We start from the raw sequence: 20,275 nt of genomic DNA, 5'->3' as shown, positions 1-20,275 counted from the left end.
ATGAAAAGTAGGCGGATCTAGAAGTTTTTAGGGCTTTCCTGTATTTTCGAATACTATCCTTCCATGCTGTACGAAATACCTCTAATTTAGTTTTCTTAAAGTTGCGCTCCATTTTTCGGGCCGCTTTCTTTAGAGCCTGAGTGTGTTCATTATACCACGGTGTGGGGCTGCCATTTTTAATCTTCTTTAAACGTAGTGGAGCAACTTTGTCTAGCGTTACCGAGAAGGTGGAATTAAAATTTTCAGTGGTAATGTCAAGATCTTCAACGTTATTTCTCATGATTTGAGACAATTCGGGCAGATTATCGAGAAACGCATCTTTGGTAGTTGAAGTTATTGTTCTACCATATTTGTAACAATGAGTTTTATTTGTAGCCGTAGGCCAGTGAAGCAAACATAATACCAGATAATGATCCGAAATGTCTTCACTCTGCTGAAGGATTTTAACGTCGTCCACATTTATACCGTAAGACAGTATTAAATCTAAAGTATGATTACGAAGGTGAGTGGGTCCTGACACATGTTGACTAATGCCCATGGAGTTAAGAGTGTCTTTGAAAGCCATTCCTAAGGCATCTGTAACGTTATCTACGTGGATGTTAAAGTCACCAACGACAAGGAGTCTATCTGCGGCCAGTACTAGTTCTGATAAGAACCCACCAAATTCTTTAATAAAATCTGTGTGGTGCCCTGGAGGCCTATATACAATAGCTAGAATCAATTTAAAAAGTGTTTTATCTTTAGTATTAGGTGTTGAAACATGAAGAACCATGACTTCAAAAGAATTATATTTAGAGTTCGACTTCTGGGAAATGCTAAGAGAGTTATTGTAAAGTGCTGCGACACCTCCCCCTCTGCCTTTTAGACGAGGCTCGTGTTTATAATAATAATCTTGGGGGACAGATTCATTTAAAGCAATATAATCATCTGGTTTTAGCCATGTTTCTGTCAAACAGAGCATGTCTATTTTATGATCTGTTATCATATCGTTAACAAAAAGTGCTTTATTAGAGAGAGATCTAATATTTAGCAATCCGAGTCGTAACAGTTGATTATCTGTATTTTGTTCATGTTTAGTTTGTTTAATGTTTATTAAATTACTTTCAAGAGGTTTACGCATTATTTTATGTTTGCTAATCCGGGGGACAGACACAGTCTCTATTTTGTGATGTTTGGGAGAACGGCACATACATCCACATGTGGTCCGTGAGGGTCGACTTTTCCCATTAGTGGCTGCGTCCTCTGGAGTTTCATTTCAGTTAAAAACATTATAAAATTAACATTCATTTATTTCAAGATGTAATCGTTGTAGTTTCATTCTTAATGTGAAATGTAACGGTTGCCTTTCTGAAATAAAAGCTGAAATAATACACCTTGATGATGTATGCGCCTGACAAATGCGACCTCTGGAGGACGCACAGCCTTCAAACAGAGACGCAGCTAGTATCTTCATCTTCTTGAACTCAGCTGACTTCATGAGGACAAGGGACTTCACCGCCACACTATCTTGTAGTGAAGCTGTCTTCGCCCGTTTAATCGGCATGCTGGCGGTATAACCAACAGACTTTTTTGTTCATTTCACTTCTTCACGAGGACTTAGGGTTAGGTAGTGCACATTCCAATGATTAAACACTGGGTGCAGGGAGTGCTCATGGGAGTTAATATCTGATCACTGTTTAGAAATAGAAAGGTTTGGTTTAATAGAGTGTGAATATTTCTAGAGTTGGCTTTAGTGAAGTAGAGTGAGATTCATCTGGATGTAGTTAGTCACGAGACGCCAGCTGTGTTCCTCCAGGAGTTCTCAAGACCCACATGCATATTTTACTTCTAACTTTAAAGTTGCACTGACACCTCTCTCTGTTTTACACACTTGGTAGAAACATGTTTTAAAGCAATACAATTAGAGCTTAAAGATCAGTGTTGAAGCTTCACAGTATCCTTCTTTCTGCTCATAATGTTGGCTTTGTTTCTGTATTTGACCCCTCTTTCCAAACATCCAGCGGTGACGCCCCATCCCTCCCTCCATCCATCCATCTCATGTGTCTGTGTTTCCTGCTCTTGCACAATCCTCTTGTTTTCTTCTCCGTGGCTCTTGCTCAGATGCATGAAGGTATTTGACAAGCTTTCACATTCATTCCTTGAGTTATTTTTTTCTCAAGTTGCTTTTTAGTGTTATGATTCTTCATGTAAATTACTGTTTGTAAAGGATAATGTGCAGGCAGCTGGTTGTTATAGCAAAATAAACACAGAAAGTGTGACCCGTTGCAAAGCAGAGGAGTGATAACAATCGGCTAGCTGTACATTGTCCCACTTATTACATGGCTACTTACCATGTGAGTAAATTCTTAGATAATAATAATTTTAATAATGATTTGAAATATTTTACTTGTTTGTAAAGAATGCAAACCTATGAGGAAAGCCAAGACTAGACATTCAAACAAGACACATTTTAACAAGAAGCGTTTATAATCTCATATGTTACTAATTAGACATATTTGCAAATATATTATCTTTAAGGTCAAGATGACACGTACTCCCTGGATGAGCCCGTTATTAGTTTAATGCGGCTGTTGATTCTGAAGGTGTTATTCCCTGATAACAACCACTCAAAACTAATAACACATGGCCAGAGATGGGCGGTATTTTAATTACATGTATTTAAAATACGTATTTAATTACTTTTGAGTAGTTTGTAATTTGTATTTTCCTTAACAAAAAAAGTAATTAAATACTTTGAGAGACTGTATTTTCAAATACTTAAATACTTTTTCAAATATGTCATTTTATTCTTGCCTACAATAACTTCACCAGGCTCCGAAAGTGGTGGGGCCAATTTTGATACTGAAATATGTAATAAAATTTGAGCTATCAATAATAATTTGAGCTAAACAGCTTGTGGCACAGCAAATGCAAGCAGAACAAAAATATAAAAATATATAATTAAAATTAATTGTATTAAACAGTAAAGAACCCTGTTCTAGACTTTGGTGGTCTTTCATTCTATTAAAGGATACTTCACATCTCATTTCCCTTTACTGCCATACACTGAAAAAAATTTGGAGTGAAGTTTACTTGAAAAAAGCTAGGCAAGGTTTTCCACTCAGGAAATGTTAGTAAATTGATCAGAACTGTCCAAGTAAATGCTAAACCCATGTATAAGTAGTTTTTACTAGAAATTCCGAAGTATGGGGTCAAGTAAATTTTACTCATCCTTTGTTTGTAAATTTTATTTAAGTAATGCTTCTAAATATGTCATGGCTCTGCTTCATTTAGTCATGTTTTTCTTGGTCCTGTGGCAGAGTCATGGCAAAGCCTTTGGTTATGTGTGGAGAGAAACATATTATTGTCCTTTTGACAATAATATACGTTCTCTCCAGTGTCTCGTCATTGGCCCCGCTCCTCTCGTTTCCTTGTTATCCTTCCCTGAGTGTTTTATACCCACACCTGCCCCGTGTAATTATCCCTCGTTTGTCTTCCCTTTATATACCCTCATGTTTCATTGTCCTGTGCTGGTGTATTATGTTTGTTGTGCGTGTACTGTGCTTTCCTGTTCTTTGGATTTGCTATGTTGCTGTTTCATTTTGACCCCGTATCTCTGCCTTGCCTTGCCGTGTCCTGTCCGTGAGTCCTGTTTAGTTAAGTTTGTTGTTTTTTAGTGTTCTTTGGTTTTGGTCTTGCCCCCACGTGGGAAGTTTTTCTTTGTCTTTGTTAGCGTCGTTGATTATTGTGTTTGTCCCCCATCGTGGGTGTTTTGGTTTCTGTTTTTTTGTTAAGAAATAAATTCTTGTATCTGTTAACCCCTTCACTGCCTGCCTGCGCTTGGGTTCTTCTGCCACATTCGTGACAAAATATACTTAATATTTCTTAACAAGAGTCCTAGTTATCTTTTCCTCAGTAGTCTTTACTTGATTGTTTTTTGTAAATATTACTTGAAATCATATGAGGTATTAATATGTGTTAAGTAAAATGTATCTGAAGACCAAAATCGCTGACAGGTATTTCACAAAAATACTTTTATTCAGTGTTTGAATTCAAATATTTAACAGCTTATTTAAAAAACAGAGAAACAAATAAAAAAGGTAATCAAATAAATCAATTCAGATCCATTAAACCACCTTCACATTTCCTCTGGCATCAGTTAAAAATGTTTTATTGGTGAGAATGGTGAGTCCAATACCTGTGGAACAGATTAACATGGATGTTAATGCCACAATTAGATTATTTGTCATTAATAATTCAAATGAATTTATTGACCTTAATGCATTGAACATAGGCTAACGTTATACCAATTTTTAAACGTTAGAACAAATTAGTTCAAGATCCACCATTCTATCTGTAACAACAACGCCAGTTCAGAGCTAGCTAAGGCAGAGTTAGCTAAGGGTAAGTTAACACAGTAGGCTACTGCAAGTTTATCAATATCATATTGGTTATATACGGAGCATTAACTTGATTTAATTTTATGAATATGCATTACATGGTTAAGTTATTTGTCTAAGTTACGTAATGTTAGACATACGAGACTTGACACTACGTTTAGCAAACTGAACACTGTCAACATATTAATAGCTTAACTTAGCATCACGTTAATTCTATTATCCATGTGCATAATAAAAAACAACCGCGTTTGCAAACGTTGTCCAGAAATGTTAGCAATACCGAGACTCAATAACAAGAACTCGAACTCAAACAAACCAGCGAAAATAAAGTTTATTAACGCTGCACTATGCTGCAAACGTTACTACTTGAATTAAATAGAAAACATTTAATGACTTACCATAGTTTAATCCCCTCAGGCACTGAAAAAAATGTTTCGACGCGCAAGCTTTCCTCAGGCTCTTCGCGCCAGTTGTAATGTCCGAAGTGGGCACGCGCAGCTATTATATGGCTGTGTGGAGTATAATTTACTTGCTTTCATCAGTTTTATACATCGCTTAATTTAATGACAAAACAGTGAGTAAATGATGACAGAATTTTCATTATTGGGTAAAGTATCCCTTTAAATTGATGAAAATATTTAAGAAGATAATATTTTAAGGCATATTTAAGTATACCTTTAATACCTTTAAAAATGTCTAAGTTATTGATGTGCTGTAGAAAAACAGATAGACATTCATTTCTAGATTTAAAGTGATTCTACATGCATACCTGACTGTTTCCAGGGAAATCAGTTTAATCATATTTTTGTCTGAGAGAAGATGTAGATGTACACCTGTCATTTGTCTATAAAACATACTATGCTGTTTGCTTTTAAATAGGGCTGTCAACGTTAACGCGTTAACGCATGCGATTAATTTTTTCAAATTAACGCGTGAGAAAATATTTATCGCAATTAACGCAGCATCCGTTTGTTTTGACATCCTTTGTCTAGCGTTACATTATGTAATCACGCTCTTATTCATGTACAGGCTTTTAAACCACTTAAGCGCGATTTGAAACAGTTGCTTTGAGGCGTTCAATGAAGATAGACAGCTTCTAAACTGTGGGACGCGGCAAAACGCAACGAGAGGTCCAGTCTGGTGTGTACAGTAACGGCTGCGTCGGTGAATCTCTGTCAGACAGCGCATCCGTGTTAAGTTCTCTTTCGTGCTTGAATGGATAAAACCACACAAGATTATGTCAGAAAGCCCGTTTTGTCTATCATTTTCTTAAGCACAGACTTCAAGGTGTAAAATAAAATCTTAAATGAATGCAAAGTGTTGTGAAAATGGGAGCGCGGTGACGGTCAGATCTGCGTACTGAGACAGCTCTTAAAGGGGCCACGTTTTTAAACGTGCTGCTGTGACTCCTGTCACTAATGTTAATCAAAGAACAAAATAAAAGAAGAAATCAATGTGATTTTATAGCTTTAATGAGAATTCTTCTGCATTTAATTTATAATTTAGCATTAAAGACTGTAAAGTGTCCTTCAATTTCCTACATGAGCTCTCAATTATACTGTTGAATGGTTATAATTAATGTTAAAATAATCAATTTAATAGAGACATCAGTTACAATACTAATATCAAAATGTTAGCTTTCATAAAATGATGCTGTTAAATAAATATGTTGTTTCTACATCAATTTGAAGATTAAATGTGAAATTATTAAAATGTAAAAGTATATTTTAAAATAAAATTGTTGTGTGCGATTAATCGTGATTAATCACAGAAAAAATGTGTGATTAATCCGATTATTTTTTTTAATCGATTGACAGCACTACTTTTAACGCTATACACTCTAAAAACAGTTCTGTTAAAAACAAGACATTTCGTGTTCATTTACAGGAACAACATTAATGTTTTGTCCTTAAATGCTAGCAAAAATGAACGGACGATCATAGCGCATCTGGATGAGTGTCAAAGCGCAGAGTCAGACCTGTCTGTTATTAAGTGCGATTGACTTATTCCGAGGCTGCGCACGCAGACCGATCGGCGTATGACATTAACTTGTTGCAAGAGTGTTTCAAAAGCAACCTTTTCCAATCACTCTCGAGGTACTTTGATTTAAGCAAAGAAAGTAAAGAAACTGCTTTTGTGCTCAAAGTGCTTTGAGGTAAAGTATCTAGTAAAATCTACTATCAGATATCATTCACTGAAAGTCATAGGACAAAAGATTAGCGCAAATAGCTAGAATTTATCTGATAGCTAAAGAGTGACTTGTGTTGTCTAGTGATCCCGGATCGCAGTTATATACGTGGGCAGGTGGTTCAAGTAACAAAAAATAACATTCTGATTAATTGCGGGTGGGTCGCGGCAAAGATATTAATATTAACAAGATGCACCTCTGCCATTAAAATGAATGGGGAGGAATGCAACGCTCAATATGGCCGCTCTAGCAAAGAAAGCCCCGCCCTCCAGTGGTACGAGCCAATCGTCAATCAGTATTGACTGAGGGTTCTCTGGGGCGGGGCTCTCGTGAGGCGCTTGCCAGGCTGTGCGAATGCACAGTAGATGAAGCGATCCTGAAAAGGGGGATTTTTAGCACAATTTAAGCTTAGCAAACCCAAGTTATGGTACAGTTCATGTCAGGTTTAATTATTGATGGGACATATACTGTTTAATTTTTGCCAGCGATTTTAAAAATATCTGCCTTCCCCCATTAAAGTAGATAGGACAGTGAACTTGCTATTAACTGCCCAGAGGCGTTGCAAACATGGCCGCCGAGTGGCACGACTTCCGTAAACAGACTTTGGTCGCGGGAGAATGAGATAAATCAATAATGATAATAATATTAAAATGACGTGAAGGCCTATATGTTTATGTAAGTGTGTTGCTAAAATTGGAGTATTTGATGGACTTCTGTTTATAAAACTTTTCTTTCTTTCTTCTGTGTATCTAACTCCACTGTTACTCTCACACTTTAAATGATTGCTTGTAAAAACATTGCTTGTATTTTTGAATTTAAAAAAAAAAATTCACAGCAGTATTTTGTATTTTATTTAAATACATTTTATGAAGAAGTATTTGTAATTTGTAACTAAATACTTTTTGATGTATTTGTGCCCATCTCTGCACATGGCCATTCGGATACTGTGAAGCATCTTGACCGGCGCACTTTAAAGCAACACTCTGTAGTTTTTCAACCTTAAAATAATGTCTCTAAAATAATTTCAGTGGTAAAACAATTCTTAACCGAATGAATTCTACTGCCGCTGCTACCAGAGCAGCCTCATAGTGGCTACGAGCACTCTCTGTAAGTTCTGTGTTTGGGTCGGTACACACAGCCCCGCCCATCCCCTGTCTGCGGAAGAGTGCAATATGGTTTCCAAACAACGTTTCTGCATTCGCTGGTGCCACCAGCGTAGTAAACAAATTCATGTGAATTTCGCTGCCCACGGGGAAGCTTATACAGCGATATAATTTACAACACTGGTAACAGACAAGTATGCATATCGACCACATGGGGAACACTTGAGCAAAAGTTCTATAGTGCTGCTTTAATGTTACACATAAATTCAATGTAAATAATTAATACCATATATGAGATTATATTTACAAATGATTCTACCAAATCACATATTTGCATTATTTGAACATGCCTTGCATTTAAAACTAATCTAAAAAAAGGGAAGGTTTGCATTCGTTTCAAATGAGCTAATAAAATATTTAAAATCAATATTTGATGTATAATTATTTACTCATGAGCTAAGTAGCTGTGTAATAAGCGAGATAATGGACAGCCGCCAGCCTTCATTCTGTGATAACAACTGTCTGTCTGTACATTATCCTTTACATAACAGACCTTGTCTTTGTGGCAATCTGAATTAAGTATTCTAAAGAGCTGTGTAAGAAATAGGCTTTATTGCTTGGGCAAATCCTCAAAACTGTAGTATGTTCATTCACTGCATAAACAATGAGATAAGAACTTTTACACAAACACCCTTATTTTAGCCTTAAATGTTCTCTTTTATCCAGGTGAAATCACTGATTGGAATTCTTTGCAATAAAAACTCTTTCAAGGAAACATTGCAATCGTGCAAATTAAGTGCTGCAGGTATGGCAGAGAATCAACCGACAGGAGACGCAGGGGAGTACACCAGCACTGTGACTGGCGGCACTAAACCTCTGCATCGTTTCCTCAGAGGAGAACCCAAGAGTATTGGAGTAAGACAGTATACCGCACACTTTTCTCTCCTCTTCTGTCCATTTATTGAACCGAAGAACCTCTTTGTAGGGTTAAACTTCCACAGAATCCTCTGTATTTGCTATAACACATGAGGTCGTGGGATGGTTATTGTATATGATGCAGTAACAGATGTTGTAATTAATGTAAAAAGAGTAAAGGTAAGAAGGTAAGGGAAAAAACAAATACATACATATACAGACACATTCTGTATGTATCTATACACATATACAGGCATTGTATACTAAGTAATATTATAGAGTACAACTGTCATGGAATTATTGCAAGTCTTTCAATAGATGAGCTATAGATACTTTAGATATATTATCAACAAGTCGAAAGAGAATTAGCAACATTATCACAGATTGCACAATTAGCTGTCTAACAGCGGAATCTTTAGCCATCTCTAAGAATTGTCTAAAGACACATCTCTTTCGTCAACACCTGACACAATAATTATTTCTATCTCTTCTTACTCTTATATTCCTTCTTCTAAAAAATTAGTTATATATGTATATGTGTGTAGTGTCTATATGTATTGTTCATATGTATGTACTTGTATACTGTAGCTTAGTGCACTGTGTTAGCCTAACTGAGACCAGTTCGATAGCACTTATGTACTGCTGCCCTCTTGTTAGGTGGATTGCTTCCATTGGTCTGCCTCATTTGTAAGTCGCTTTGGATAAAAGCGTCTGTTAAATGGCGAAATGTAAATGTTAATGTAACATTACTGGGGAAAATAGTTTGATGTCTTTACGCTTTTAGTCTGACTAATACGTTAAAAACAAATTTAAATATATAAAGCCCAAAACTGCAGCAGTCTCTTAGTGAGCAAACCCAACACTGGCAAACAGTGGCAAGGAACCAAAACCCCAATTACGCATATAAGTGGAGAAAGCACCTTGAGAGAAACCAGAAACCAGGAGAGCCAGTTCTCCGCTGGCTTGTTAACACAACACTGCTGCATCTTGACAGGCTAAACTTGTATAAGCTAACTAAGCCATAGATAAAACAATTAATCTCAGCAAGGAGAAAACAAAATAAATATTAAAGTATATATACAGTATCTCACAGTAGTGGGTACACCTCTCACATTTTTGTAAATATTTTATTATATCTTTTCATGTGACAACACTGAAGAAATGACACTTTGCTACAATGTAAAGTAGTGAGTGTACAGCTTGTATAACAGTGTAAATTTGCTGTCCCCTCAAAATAACTCAACACACAGCCATTAATGTCTAAACTGCTGGCAACAAATGTGAGTACACCCCTAAGTGAACATGTCCAAATTGGGCCCAAAGTGTCAATATTTTTTTGTGGCCACCATTATTTTGCAGCACTACCTTAACCCTCTTAGGCATGAAGTTCACCAGAGCTTCACAGGTTGCCACTGGAGTCCTCTTCCACTCCTCCATGATGACATCACGGAGCTGGTGGATGTTAGAGACCTTGCGCTCCTCCACCTTCCATTTGAGAATGCCCCACAGATGCTCAATAGGGTTTAGGTCTGGAGACATGCTTGGCCAGTCCATCATCTTTACCCTCAGCTTCTTTTGGGGTTGTTATCATGTTGGAATACTGCCCTGCGGCCCAGTCTCTGAAGGGAGGGGATCATGCTCTGCTTCTGTTTGTCATAGTACATGTTGGCATTCATGGTTCCCTCAATGAACTGTAGCTCTCCAGTGCCGGCAGCACTCATTGCAGCCCCAGACCATGACACTCCCACTACTATGCTTGACTGTAGGCAAGACACACTTGTCTTTGTACTCCTCACCTGGTTGCCGCCACACACGCTTGACACCATCTGAACCAAACAAGTGTATCTTGGTCTCATCAGACCACAGGACATGGTTCCAGTAATCCATGTCCTTAGTCAGCTCGTCTTCAGCAAACTGTTTGCGGGCTTTCTTGTGCATCATCTTTAGAAGAGGCTTCCTTCTGGGACGACAGCCATGCAGACCAATTTGATGCAGTGTGCGGCGTATGGTCTGAGCACTGACAGGCTGACCCCTTCAACCTCTGCAGCAATTCTGGCAGCACTCATCCATCTATTTCCCAAAGACAACCTCTGGATATGATGCTGAACATGTGCACTCAACTTCTTTGGTCGACCATGGCGAGGCCTGTTCTGAGTGGAACCTGTCCTGTTAAACCGCTGTATGGTCTTGGCCACCGTGCTGCAGCTCAGTTTCAGGGTCTTGGCAATCTTTTTATATCCTAGGCCATCTTTATGTAGAGCAACAATTCTTTCTTTCAGATCCTCAGAGAGTTCTTTGCCATGTTGAACTTCCAGTGACCAGTATGAGAGAGTGAGAGCGATAACAACAAATTTAACACACCTGCTCCCCATTCACACCTGAGACCTTGCAACACTAAAGAATCACATGACACCAGGGAGGGAAAATGGCTAATTGGGTCCAATTTGGACATTTTCACTTAGGGGTGTACTCACTTTTGTTGCCAGCGGTTTAGACATTAATGGCTGTGTGTTGAGTTATTTTGAGGGGACAGCAAATTTACACTGTTATACAAGCTGTACACTCACTACTTTACATTGTAGCAAAGTGTCATTTCTTCAGTGTTGTCACATGAAAAGATATAATAAAATATTTACAAAAATGTGAGGGGTGTACTCACTTCTGTGAGATACTGTATATATATATATATATATATATATATATATATATATACAATCCTGAACAAAATCTTAAGACCGGGGGAAACATTACAAGTATTCGCATTTCTCGCTGGTGGATCATAACCAGGTTGTAAGTACTGCTTGAAAATGCCAAAATAAGAAACAGGAGCAAGAGAGAGTAGGCAATTTATTGAAAACTTCATTTAAACTCAAACAGGCTGTTCATTAGCTGATCAAAAGTTTAAGATCATAGCTCAAGAAAACCACAGAACAGAACTAAAAGTGTCGAAAATGGACTCAGTAGTGAGTAGCCCCACCGTTCTTGTTGATCACTTCAAAAACTTGTTTTGGCATTCTTGATGCGACTGTGTCCAGGAAGCTGGTGGCAACGTTGCTCTATGTGGTGAAGATGGCTTCACGAATGGCATTCACGTTCTGGAACTGATGTCCGTTTTTGTAAACATCCTTGCCATCCAACCCCAATCGTTCTCAATGGGATTTAGATCAGGTGAACATGCAGGATGGTCCAAAAGAGTGACATTATTCTCCTGGAAGAAGTCCTTTGTTAGGCGGGTGTATGAACTGCAGCGTTGTCCTGTTGAAAGACCCAATCATTACCGCACAGACAAGGGCCCTCAGTCAAGAGGGATGCCCGCTGCAACATGTCCACATAGCCAGCCACCGTCTGACGGCCCTGCCCAACCTGAAGCTCCATTTTCCCATTGAAGGACAAAGCACCCCAGATCATGATAGAGCCACCAACACTGTGCCGCGTACAAAACATCTCCAGTGGGATCTGCTTGTCATGCCAGTAACGTTGGAAGCCATCAGGACCATCCAGGTAAAAAAAATCTCATCAGAGAATAAAACGTTTTCCACCTGTCAATATCTCATGTTTGATGCTCCCTTGCAAATTCCAAATGGGCAAGTTTGTGGCGTGGAAAGAGACGTGGCATTTTAAGACTATTTTTGTTCTTGAAGCCCTTCTCTCGCAGATGCTGTCTTATGGTTATTGGGCTGCAGTCAGCATCAGTAAGGGCCTTAATTTGGGTTGAGGATCGCCCTGTGTCTTCACGGACAGCCCGTCGGATTCTCCGGCTCAGTGCAGGTGAAATTTTTTTGGGTCTACCACTTGACTTTTTTGTCCCATAACTCTCAGGATCTTTTAAGAAATTTGCCATGACTGTCTTACTGCGTCCAACCTCAGCAACGATGGCATGTTGCGTGAGGCCTCAATCCTGCCACGTTCAAAGACAGAAAGCGTTTTTGCCTTTGCCATCAGGAGATCATTACAGTGTGACTGCCTGAAGAACAATGACACGAAAGCCATATTTTTGTGCAGATTTTAACTTTTTAAGGCTATGGTCTTAAACTTTTGATCAGCTGATGAACAGCCTATTTGAGTTTAAATGAAGTTTGCAATAAATTGCCTACTCTCTGTTTTTTTGTCTCTTGCTCCTGTTTCTTGTTTTGGCATTTTGAAGAAGTACTTATAATCTGGTTATGATCCACCATCGAGAAATGCAAATACTTGTAATGTTTCCCCCGGTTTTAAGATTTTGTTCAGGAGTATACTGTATATAACGGAGAAGACAAACATTACTGAGAGTAGAATACCATTCCATACTATTTGATGTACTGTAACAGTACATCAGTTTTAACTGGAAGTGTTCCTGGTTCCGGTTGATCTAACTAGTGCAGCCTTAAAATCTTTTAAGGGATTTGGCGTGTGGTGCAGTAGAGTCTTTTTAATCTAGATTTAATCTGACAAGAGTGTGTCTGTTTCTTGTACATTACCAGGATCTTCCTCCTGCACTTGATTTGAAATTTCTAGGTATTACCAATTGTCCAGAATTCTGAGACCACAGCGAATGTGAAGGACTGTTTTTGACAGGAGATCCATCAGGTACTGAGGAGCTAAACCATTCAGGGATTTATATGTCATTAACAAGATTTAAAAATTTATATGATGCTGTTGATGTGGGCCAAAAAGATTATTGTCCTTGGACACGTGCTTTAGACCCCGGTCACCTTGATGATGTTTCCCACAGCCATTTGCTAGATGAAGATACACTTCATGTGACAACTTGCCTATGTCTCTACACAATACAGTTGTATGCTAATCGTTTTTCCTCTCATTTATAATTAACAATACTTCTATGCTGTCTTTCTGAGCACATTTGTATGTGTGTTTGTGTCAGATTGTGCTGGTGTTTATAGGCATATGTCTCTGCATGTTTGGAATTACTATGAAAACAGATCGGATCACTTCAGCCAACTCGTACAGCCCCTTCTGGCTTGGGATTCTGGTATGATGACTTGTATATTCTCGTTTAGTAATAATAATAATAACAAGATCCTTCTATCTTCTAAAGTCCCAATTTATTAAAATTGTAATTGTATCTGGGCCATTCTGCATAACTGGTGCAAACTGCTGTCCCACAATTTTCTTTGAAAATAATGAAACATTATGTAAAAATGTGATATAGCTTTTGTGTTCCCATCAGATATTTAGTGTCAGGTGTGCATCTGCTATATGTGCTGGCTGCATATATGTGCAACATTATTATTGTTATGTTTATTGTTATGTTTAACATTGACACTCTGATGGCAAATTAAACATTGTAGTCACTACAGTAAAACATAACTCTCGTTCCTGAAAATATCACAACTAAAACATGGGATGTTTGGCAAAAAGATAGTATACTGAATTATCAGCCAAGATTTTATAATAGAATTTGCTTCATCAATATTTATTCAAAATCAAAATGCAAAAATTCCATGACTTTCTAAGTACAATATGAGAATTAATATTATTAACATATATATATATACTGTATATATATATATATATACTACACTACATTAAACTGTAGTAAAATTCCTAGATGTTATAGTGTTTTTAAACCACACAGTAAATATTTTAGTCTAATTCTGTTTATACTTTTACCTTACAATCTATAGTCTAGCCCTACTGGTAGCCATAGGCTACGTCTGAAATCACATACTGTGATAGTACGTACTAATTTGGAATAAGTATCTACCTATCGACCACTAAAAACAGTACGTTCTGTATAGTATGAGTGGGAGTAGTATGAATACATTTGGGACATACTGCATCTGCCATGTTTTATCATCATGTGACCTGTATGCTCTTTGACCTATGACCTATTAACAAAAATCTGTAGGTAGGAGTTGTTGAACAAGCATAATTAATTACAAGGAATACATTTAGCGGTACTTACACTAGAAAACAGCCATCTACCTGGCTTTTCCGCTGTTTTTAATGTAATTACTCTTTGAATTTGGCAGTTGCTCAGCTCCCGTGGCATCATGGGATAGAGTAGTGCCCATCTAATGCACACTCACAAATCTCGGCAAAAGCAGTAGACCATCCGGGTATTTTGTCTACTGTTTTTCCTATAGAGGTTCAAAAAATATTTTTATAAAAGTCTTTGAGAAGATTCTTGGACAGAATGAAATTGCCCCAAAAAGGGGTGGTACTCTACAGAATGTGACTGGACCGCTGATTGGACTATATTTTAGAACAGTGACAGCAAGAGTAACACTGTGGATGAATGTGATAGAAGTAAACCTTCGTTTTTGCACTTGGTGCAGTGGTTGCATACATACAAGATGTATGAATGAATGAGGCATTTATATAGCACTTTATTGTGTATTGCTGTACACCCAAAGAGCTTTACAATCATACGAGGAGGGTCTCTCCTCAACCACCACCAGTGTGCAGCATCCACCCGGATGATGCGACGGCAGCCACAGTACAACGGCGCCAGTGCGCTCACCACACACCACCTATAGGTGGAGAGGAGAGAGAGGTGGGAATTATTAGCAGGCCATGATTGACAAGGGCCAGTGGAGGGAATCGGGCCAGGAAATGTATGCTTCAAGATGTTTCCAACTCTGACTTGCACCAATTCTGTAGAAAGGCCCGTATATACTAGGGGTGTAATGGTATGTGTATTCCGTCACAGGGCAAATTCCACATGGAAGTGATCATTCCTATGCCCTACTCTCTTCAAAGGGCAGAGCCCTTGGAATTTAGACTTTGGAGTGAGCAGGGCATGTGCGTGCCATTATGTAGACAATTGGAATGCACTTGGCAAAGGAAAGCAATGTAATTTCCTCATTATCTAGAGCTGGCATGTTCCTATGACAACGCAGCATGGTGTCGGTCAGCAGATGTCGCTGTTTTAATGGTATAACTCAATCATAAAACAGAACTGTTACAAATAAACATACATTTTATATTATATAACGTTTTTTTTAAATATGCTGTATAATATATAAACACGAATATATATACTGTATATAAATACGCTTTATGCTTAAGTTATGCCATTAAAGCGACATCTGCTGACCGACACCAGCTGTGTTGTCACAGGAAAATGCCAGCTGAAGATAATAAGAAAATTAGGTTGCTCCCTTTGCCGAGTGCATTCTAAACATCTACATAATGGCACGCACATGCCCTGTTCACTCCAAAGTCTAAACTCCAAGGGCTCTGCCCTTCGAAGGGAGTAGGGCATAGGAATGATCACTTCCATGTGGAATTTGCCCTGTGACGGAATACACAAACCATTACACCCCTAATATATACAGTAGACAGAAAGCAGTATAAACTGTATGCATAATTTTAGTTAAACTAATTGAATGCCATTGTTTAAGTGATACAAACGTGCTTTATACTGTCTAACCCACAGCATATTTACCGCTCCGTGTCCAGAAGCATTTTTTCCAAAAAGGTAAACAGTAAAAAGGCAAAACATTTAACATGAGTATTTTTTTGCAGTTCACCATCTGTGGCCTTCTGTTTATACTGTCTGAGCGCAACCCAACCAAAAAGATTGTGAGTACTGTTGATGTTACTGTGTTGTACAAAGGATATTGAGAAAATTTAGAAAATCACAATTTTCTCTGTTCTTGATGGAATTAAAATGTGTCTGTGAGATTTATTTCAGTTTTCTGAATTCATGGCCCACAGATTACAGCTAGCTTTGCGATGAGTATAGTCACCACCATTGGACTGATGAGCGCTTGCATAGATTTTGTATGGGCTATAGTGGACATCCAGCACCAGATCTGGTATGAAAAGGATAATCGCACAGAGGAGAAGCAACATTATTACGTAAGTGCTCTTGAATGTGATTGAATTCTGATTGGACAATCAAAAACATTTTGTCTGCAGTGTCTCTATATGATGCTTACAAAATTTTGTGCAAATCGGACAAAATGTCTAGTTTGAAAAAGTAGGTTCTCTGAAAAATTCAAAATGGTGGGAACATTTTCATGATGGAAAATGATGTTATATGGTGTATTCGAATCACCAATGTTTCGGAGGAAAATTTTGTTTCTGCGATGTGCAGTTTACATTTACATTTAGTCATTTAGCAGACGCTTTTATCCGAAGCGACTTACAAATGAGGTTAACAATAGAAGCAATTAGTATAACACATGGACAACATAGCACAAGTGCAATAAAACTCTCAGTAAGCCTACCACAGTATATGAATCCAAGTTGTTTTTTTTGTTTGTAAAAACAGAAAAGTGGGAAAGAGAAGAAATAGAAGTCTATATTAATGGGTCAGGTGTTGGTGGAGATTTGTATTCAGCCGACTCGTAAAGATGGCTACAGAATCTGCTGATCTTTCAGCCACAGGCAGATCATTCCATAATCGTGGAACAGATCCAGAGAAGTTACATGAGAATGATTTTTTTCCCTATTTGGAATGGCACTACAAGACGTTCGTTAATGGAGCACAGGGATCTTGAGGGTACATAAGCCTGTACTAGCGAGCGACAGTATGGGAGTGCCGAACCGTTGGTGGCTCTGTAGACCAAAAGCAGAGAAATTGATGAGTGACTGTAGGAGCCAATGTAACTTAACGGAGAGAGGGGTGACGTGTGCTCTCTTCGGTTCATTGAAGACATCTCTTGGCACTGATCATCAATTACCACTCCCAGGTTTCTGGCTGTCCTGGAAGGTGTAACGGTGGATGAATCTAGCCAAAAGGAGAGGTTGTGATTAATCTTTGGGTCGGCTAAAATCACAAGCAGTTTTTGCAAGGTTCAGCTGCAGGTGATGGTCAAAAGTTTTTAAAAAAATCAAAAGTAATTGGCAAAAAAATGTAAAGTATGTGGAAGCTTGAACTAGTGGGGGCGCTATATAGTTAGATTTAGAGACTTCATATTTTCCATGGTAAAAGTTCAGACTGTCCTCTATTTGTGTGCCAAATATCACAACTATTCCTATGATTCAATAAACACCCATGGCAGAAGAGCAATAAGAAAACGAATAAATATAATTTGGGGCTTGATCCCTAAATGTAGCTGCAAGCAGTTATTACAGTGTCGAGCACTTTAAAGGTGCAAAAGGGAAAAACTGAGGATATCTCTGATGATGAGCTTTTGAAAAGCAGTTTAAAATATTGAGAAAAGCTCTTAAACCTCAATAAAGTTCTGACCAATAGGTGGTACTTTGCTCAAATTAGTATGAAGGACTCAAAATTAGCTCATGATGACACGTTTCTTGTGAAAGGTTTGGTTAAGATACAGCCTCAAACTCTCTTTGGTAGGAGAAGTTTGATAAAAAATAAAAAATGGCTGACCGGAATTAATGGCTGGAATACACTAAGACTTTGAGCAGATTTTTATAAACTTGCAGACTTTTTGAAAGTTTCAGATAGAAACACACTACCTGATCAAATCTGCAGACTGGCACAGACTTTCTGCAACAAGTCCAGACTGAAAATCTGAGCAAAAGTCTTGTAGTGTATTTTAGCCTTGCACTTTGACTGATTTTGTATCCAAATATTCGATGTACGTTAGCAAATCTAAGAATATGAGAGGTATTCCAATATAGCTATTTTTCATATGTTATAAGCATTTTTATAAATTTTTATAAATTTTTTATAAATTTCGTTAGGTTTTTTTTAAGGAATGAAATGTTAGGCTGGTGCCCCCTTTTTACCAAAAGGGGGCACCAGCCTAACATTTCATTCCTTCTCAGAGTGAGGTCCTCGTGATCCATACAGAGCAGAAAAAGAAGAAATCTAATGAATCCAAGGGGGGTCTTCGCCCTTTTGGGGCTTGATATCTATCCTTAAAAAATCAATAGTGTTCCATCACTTCATGCTTGGACTCCTAATGTATGCATATGTTAAAATGTTTTCCACTTGTTTTGTTTTGGCAGATGCCCTTGTGTATAATGGAGCAAGTGTTTCTCGCCCACAGCCTGATAGGAGGTGTTCTGCTTGTAACTATGATGATCTTCGCCAGAGCGGCGTTACGCTCCAGCAGAACACAGGTCAATAATCTCACATATCATCTGCCATTCCACTCACCTCCATGAATCCAGCAAAACCTCCTCAGATAAACACTGACTGAAGCTCATCTGTCCTCAGCTCAACACCTAACAGTGACGGCAGAAACAAAACAGAGCTAAAATTAACAATGCTAATAACAAAAAGCAATTAAGGAAGCCGTTTTCACTAGTGAGGGACATCAAATCGAGTAATATTTTCCTCGTTTGTTTTTATTGTCATCAAAGGGTCTGTGAAATGCGAAAAGGCATACATAAGCTTATTACACTTACCAAACTTGGTTCTCAATGCAGGCAGGCAATTTTTAAATCCTGTCACTGTGCGCAGGCAGCGCAGCCGGTCTGGATCAGAGTTTTATGGTAGACAGAGAAGGGGATTGCTTTCGGGTCTGTTCTTTAGCCTCAGAACGCTTGGAATAGTTGCACTTTTTGAATAAACAGCATATGTTGCCGTATCTTTACTTGTTGTGTTTTACTCAAACTGTTAGGTTTGGGGGAGTTATGTGCTCACGGGTTTGTGTACATGGGTCTGTGCACTGGTAAGGACCCTGGCTCACTTCACATCAGGACATTGAAGACTTATTTTCCGGTGACGTGACTGCTTCATCGTGTTGTGTTACTTCACAATTAAAATTGATCAACAACAGGCAAAACCAACATCTCTCTTAATTTTTAAATGATGTTACGTTACATATCCATGCACAAATTTAGTCGAGTGTTCATTTTAACTGTTAGATTGTGTTCCCTGCCTGTCTAGCAATGTTTGTTTTTATATCAAATAAAGTAAACGTTTGTCCTTTCAAAAGTTCTGTCGCAATTCAAGATTTCAGGTAAGGGAACATATAAGCAGCATCAATGTTCGCTGTTTTTTTTTGTGGGGGAATTTTTAGGGAATGAACATTTCAGTGCACTGGAAGGATTTTGTGAATGAGACAGCCCTTACATTTTACATTTACATTTAGTCATTTAGCAGACGCTTTTATCCAAAGCGGCTTACAGAGAGTTCAGGGAGCAATAAGCGATACTGTATGTCATACAGGAGCAATAATAGGTGCTAATACAAAGTTACTAGTTTCAGCAAAAGCTAGACCAATACCAGTTGAGAGGAAGAGAGAGGGTTAGTTTTTTCTCATTTGTCTGTCGAGTGTTCACAGAAGAGATGGGTTTGAAGTCTTTTTTTGAATGTTGTGAGAGATGTGGTTGACCGGACTGAGTTAGGAAGAATGTTCCACCAGGAAGGAGTTGTGGAGCAGAATGAGCAGGAAAGCAATTTACTGCTAGTAGTATATATAGGGGTCATTGTTTCAAAATGATTGATGGTGACCCTTGACCTTTGCGGGGGGGTTGAACTCTTGAACTTTTGCCCGTACGGTTACCGAACATTTTTCTCTCTTTTCCGGAGATGATGTTTGGACATGTTTTAATGAGGTTGACGTGTTTGTGGCCATGTTCTTGAGTTCTTGTATGTTTGCTTTGATTTAATAAAAATCAGTTTTTCACAAAATGGGGAAATTAAGAAGTAGATTTTGCATGTAAAATCTGGTTTTTATTAAATCAAAGCAAACATACAAGAACCCAAGAACATGGCCACAAACAAACTAATAACAACGAGATCTCGTGCGAAAAATGAGACAACGATACATGACGATTGAACATAAACTCAAAACAATGAACAGGTCAAAAGTTTATAT

The 20,275-nt window shown here is 38.1% G+C and overlaps 2 protein-coding genes across 2 annotated transcripts in view; both read left to right on the top strand.

Moving 5' to 3' along the window:
• ddx21 (DEAD (Asp-Glu-Ala-Asp) box helicase 21) overlaps positions 1 to 20,275 on the top strand; it is a 151,516-nt gene that overhangs the window by 111,570 nt on the left and 19,671 nt on the right. The window lies entirely within an intron of this gene.
• On the top strand, positions 1,955 to 18,629 carry si:ch1073-291c23.2 (uncharacterized protein LOC799862 homolog). The gene is made up of 6 exons (XM_057342871.1): positions 1,955 to 2,110; positions 8,397 to 8,585; positions 13,447 to 13,554; positions 16,056 to 16,112; positions 16,248 to 16,391; positions 18,456 to 18,629. The coding sequence occupies exons 1-6, from the start codon at positions 1,955 to 1,957 to the stop codon at positions 18,612 to 18,614; spliced, it is 813 nt and encodes a 270-aa protein (XP_057198854.1). The 3' UTR covers positions 18,615 to 18,629.

Source organism: Triplophysa rosa, linkage group LG9 (assembly GCF_024868665.1).
Source record: "Triplophysa rosa linkage group LG9, Trosa_1v2, whole genome shotgun sequence".
NCBI lineage: Eukaryota > Metazoa > Chordata > Actinopteri > Cypriniformes > Nemacheilidae > Triplophysa > Triplophysa rosa.
This window is presented reverse-complemented; position numbering and strand designations above follow the sequence as displayed.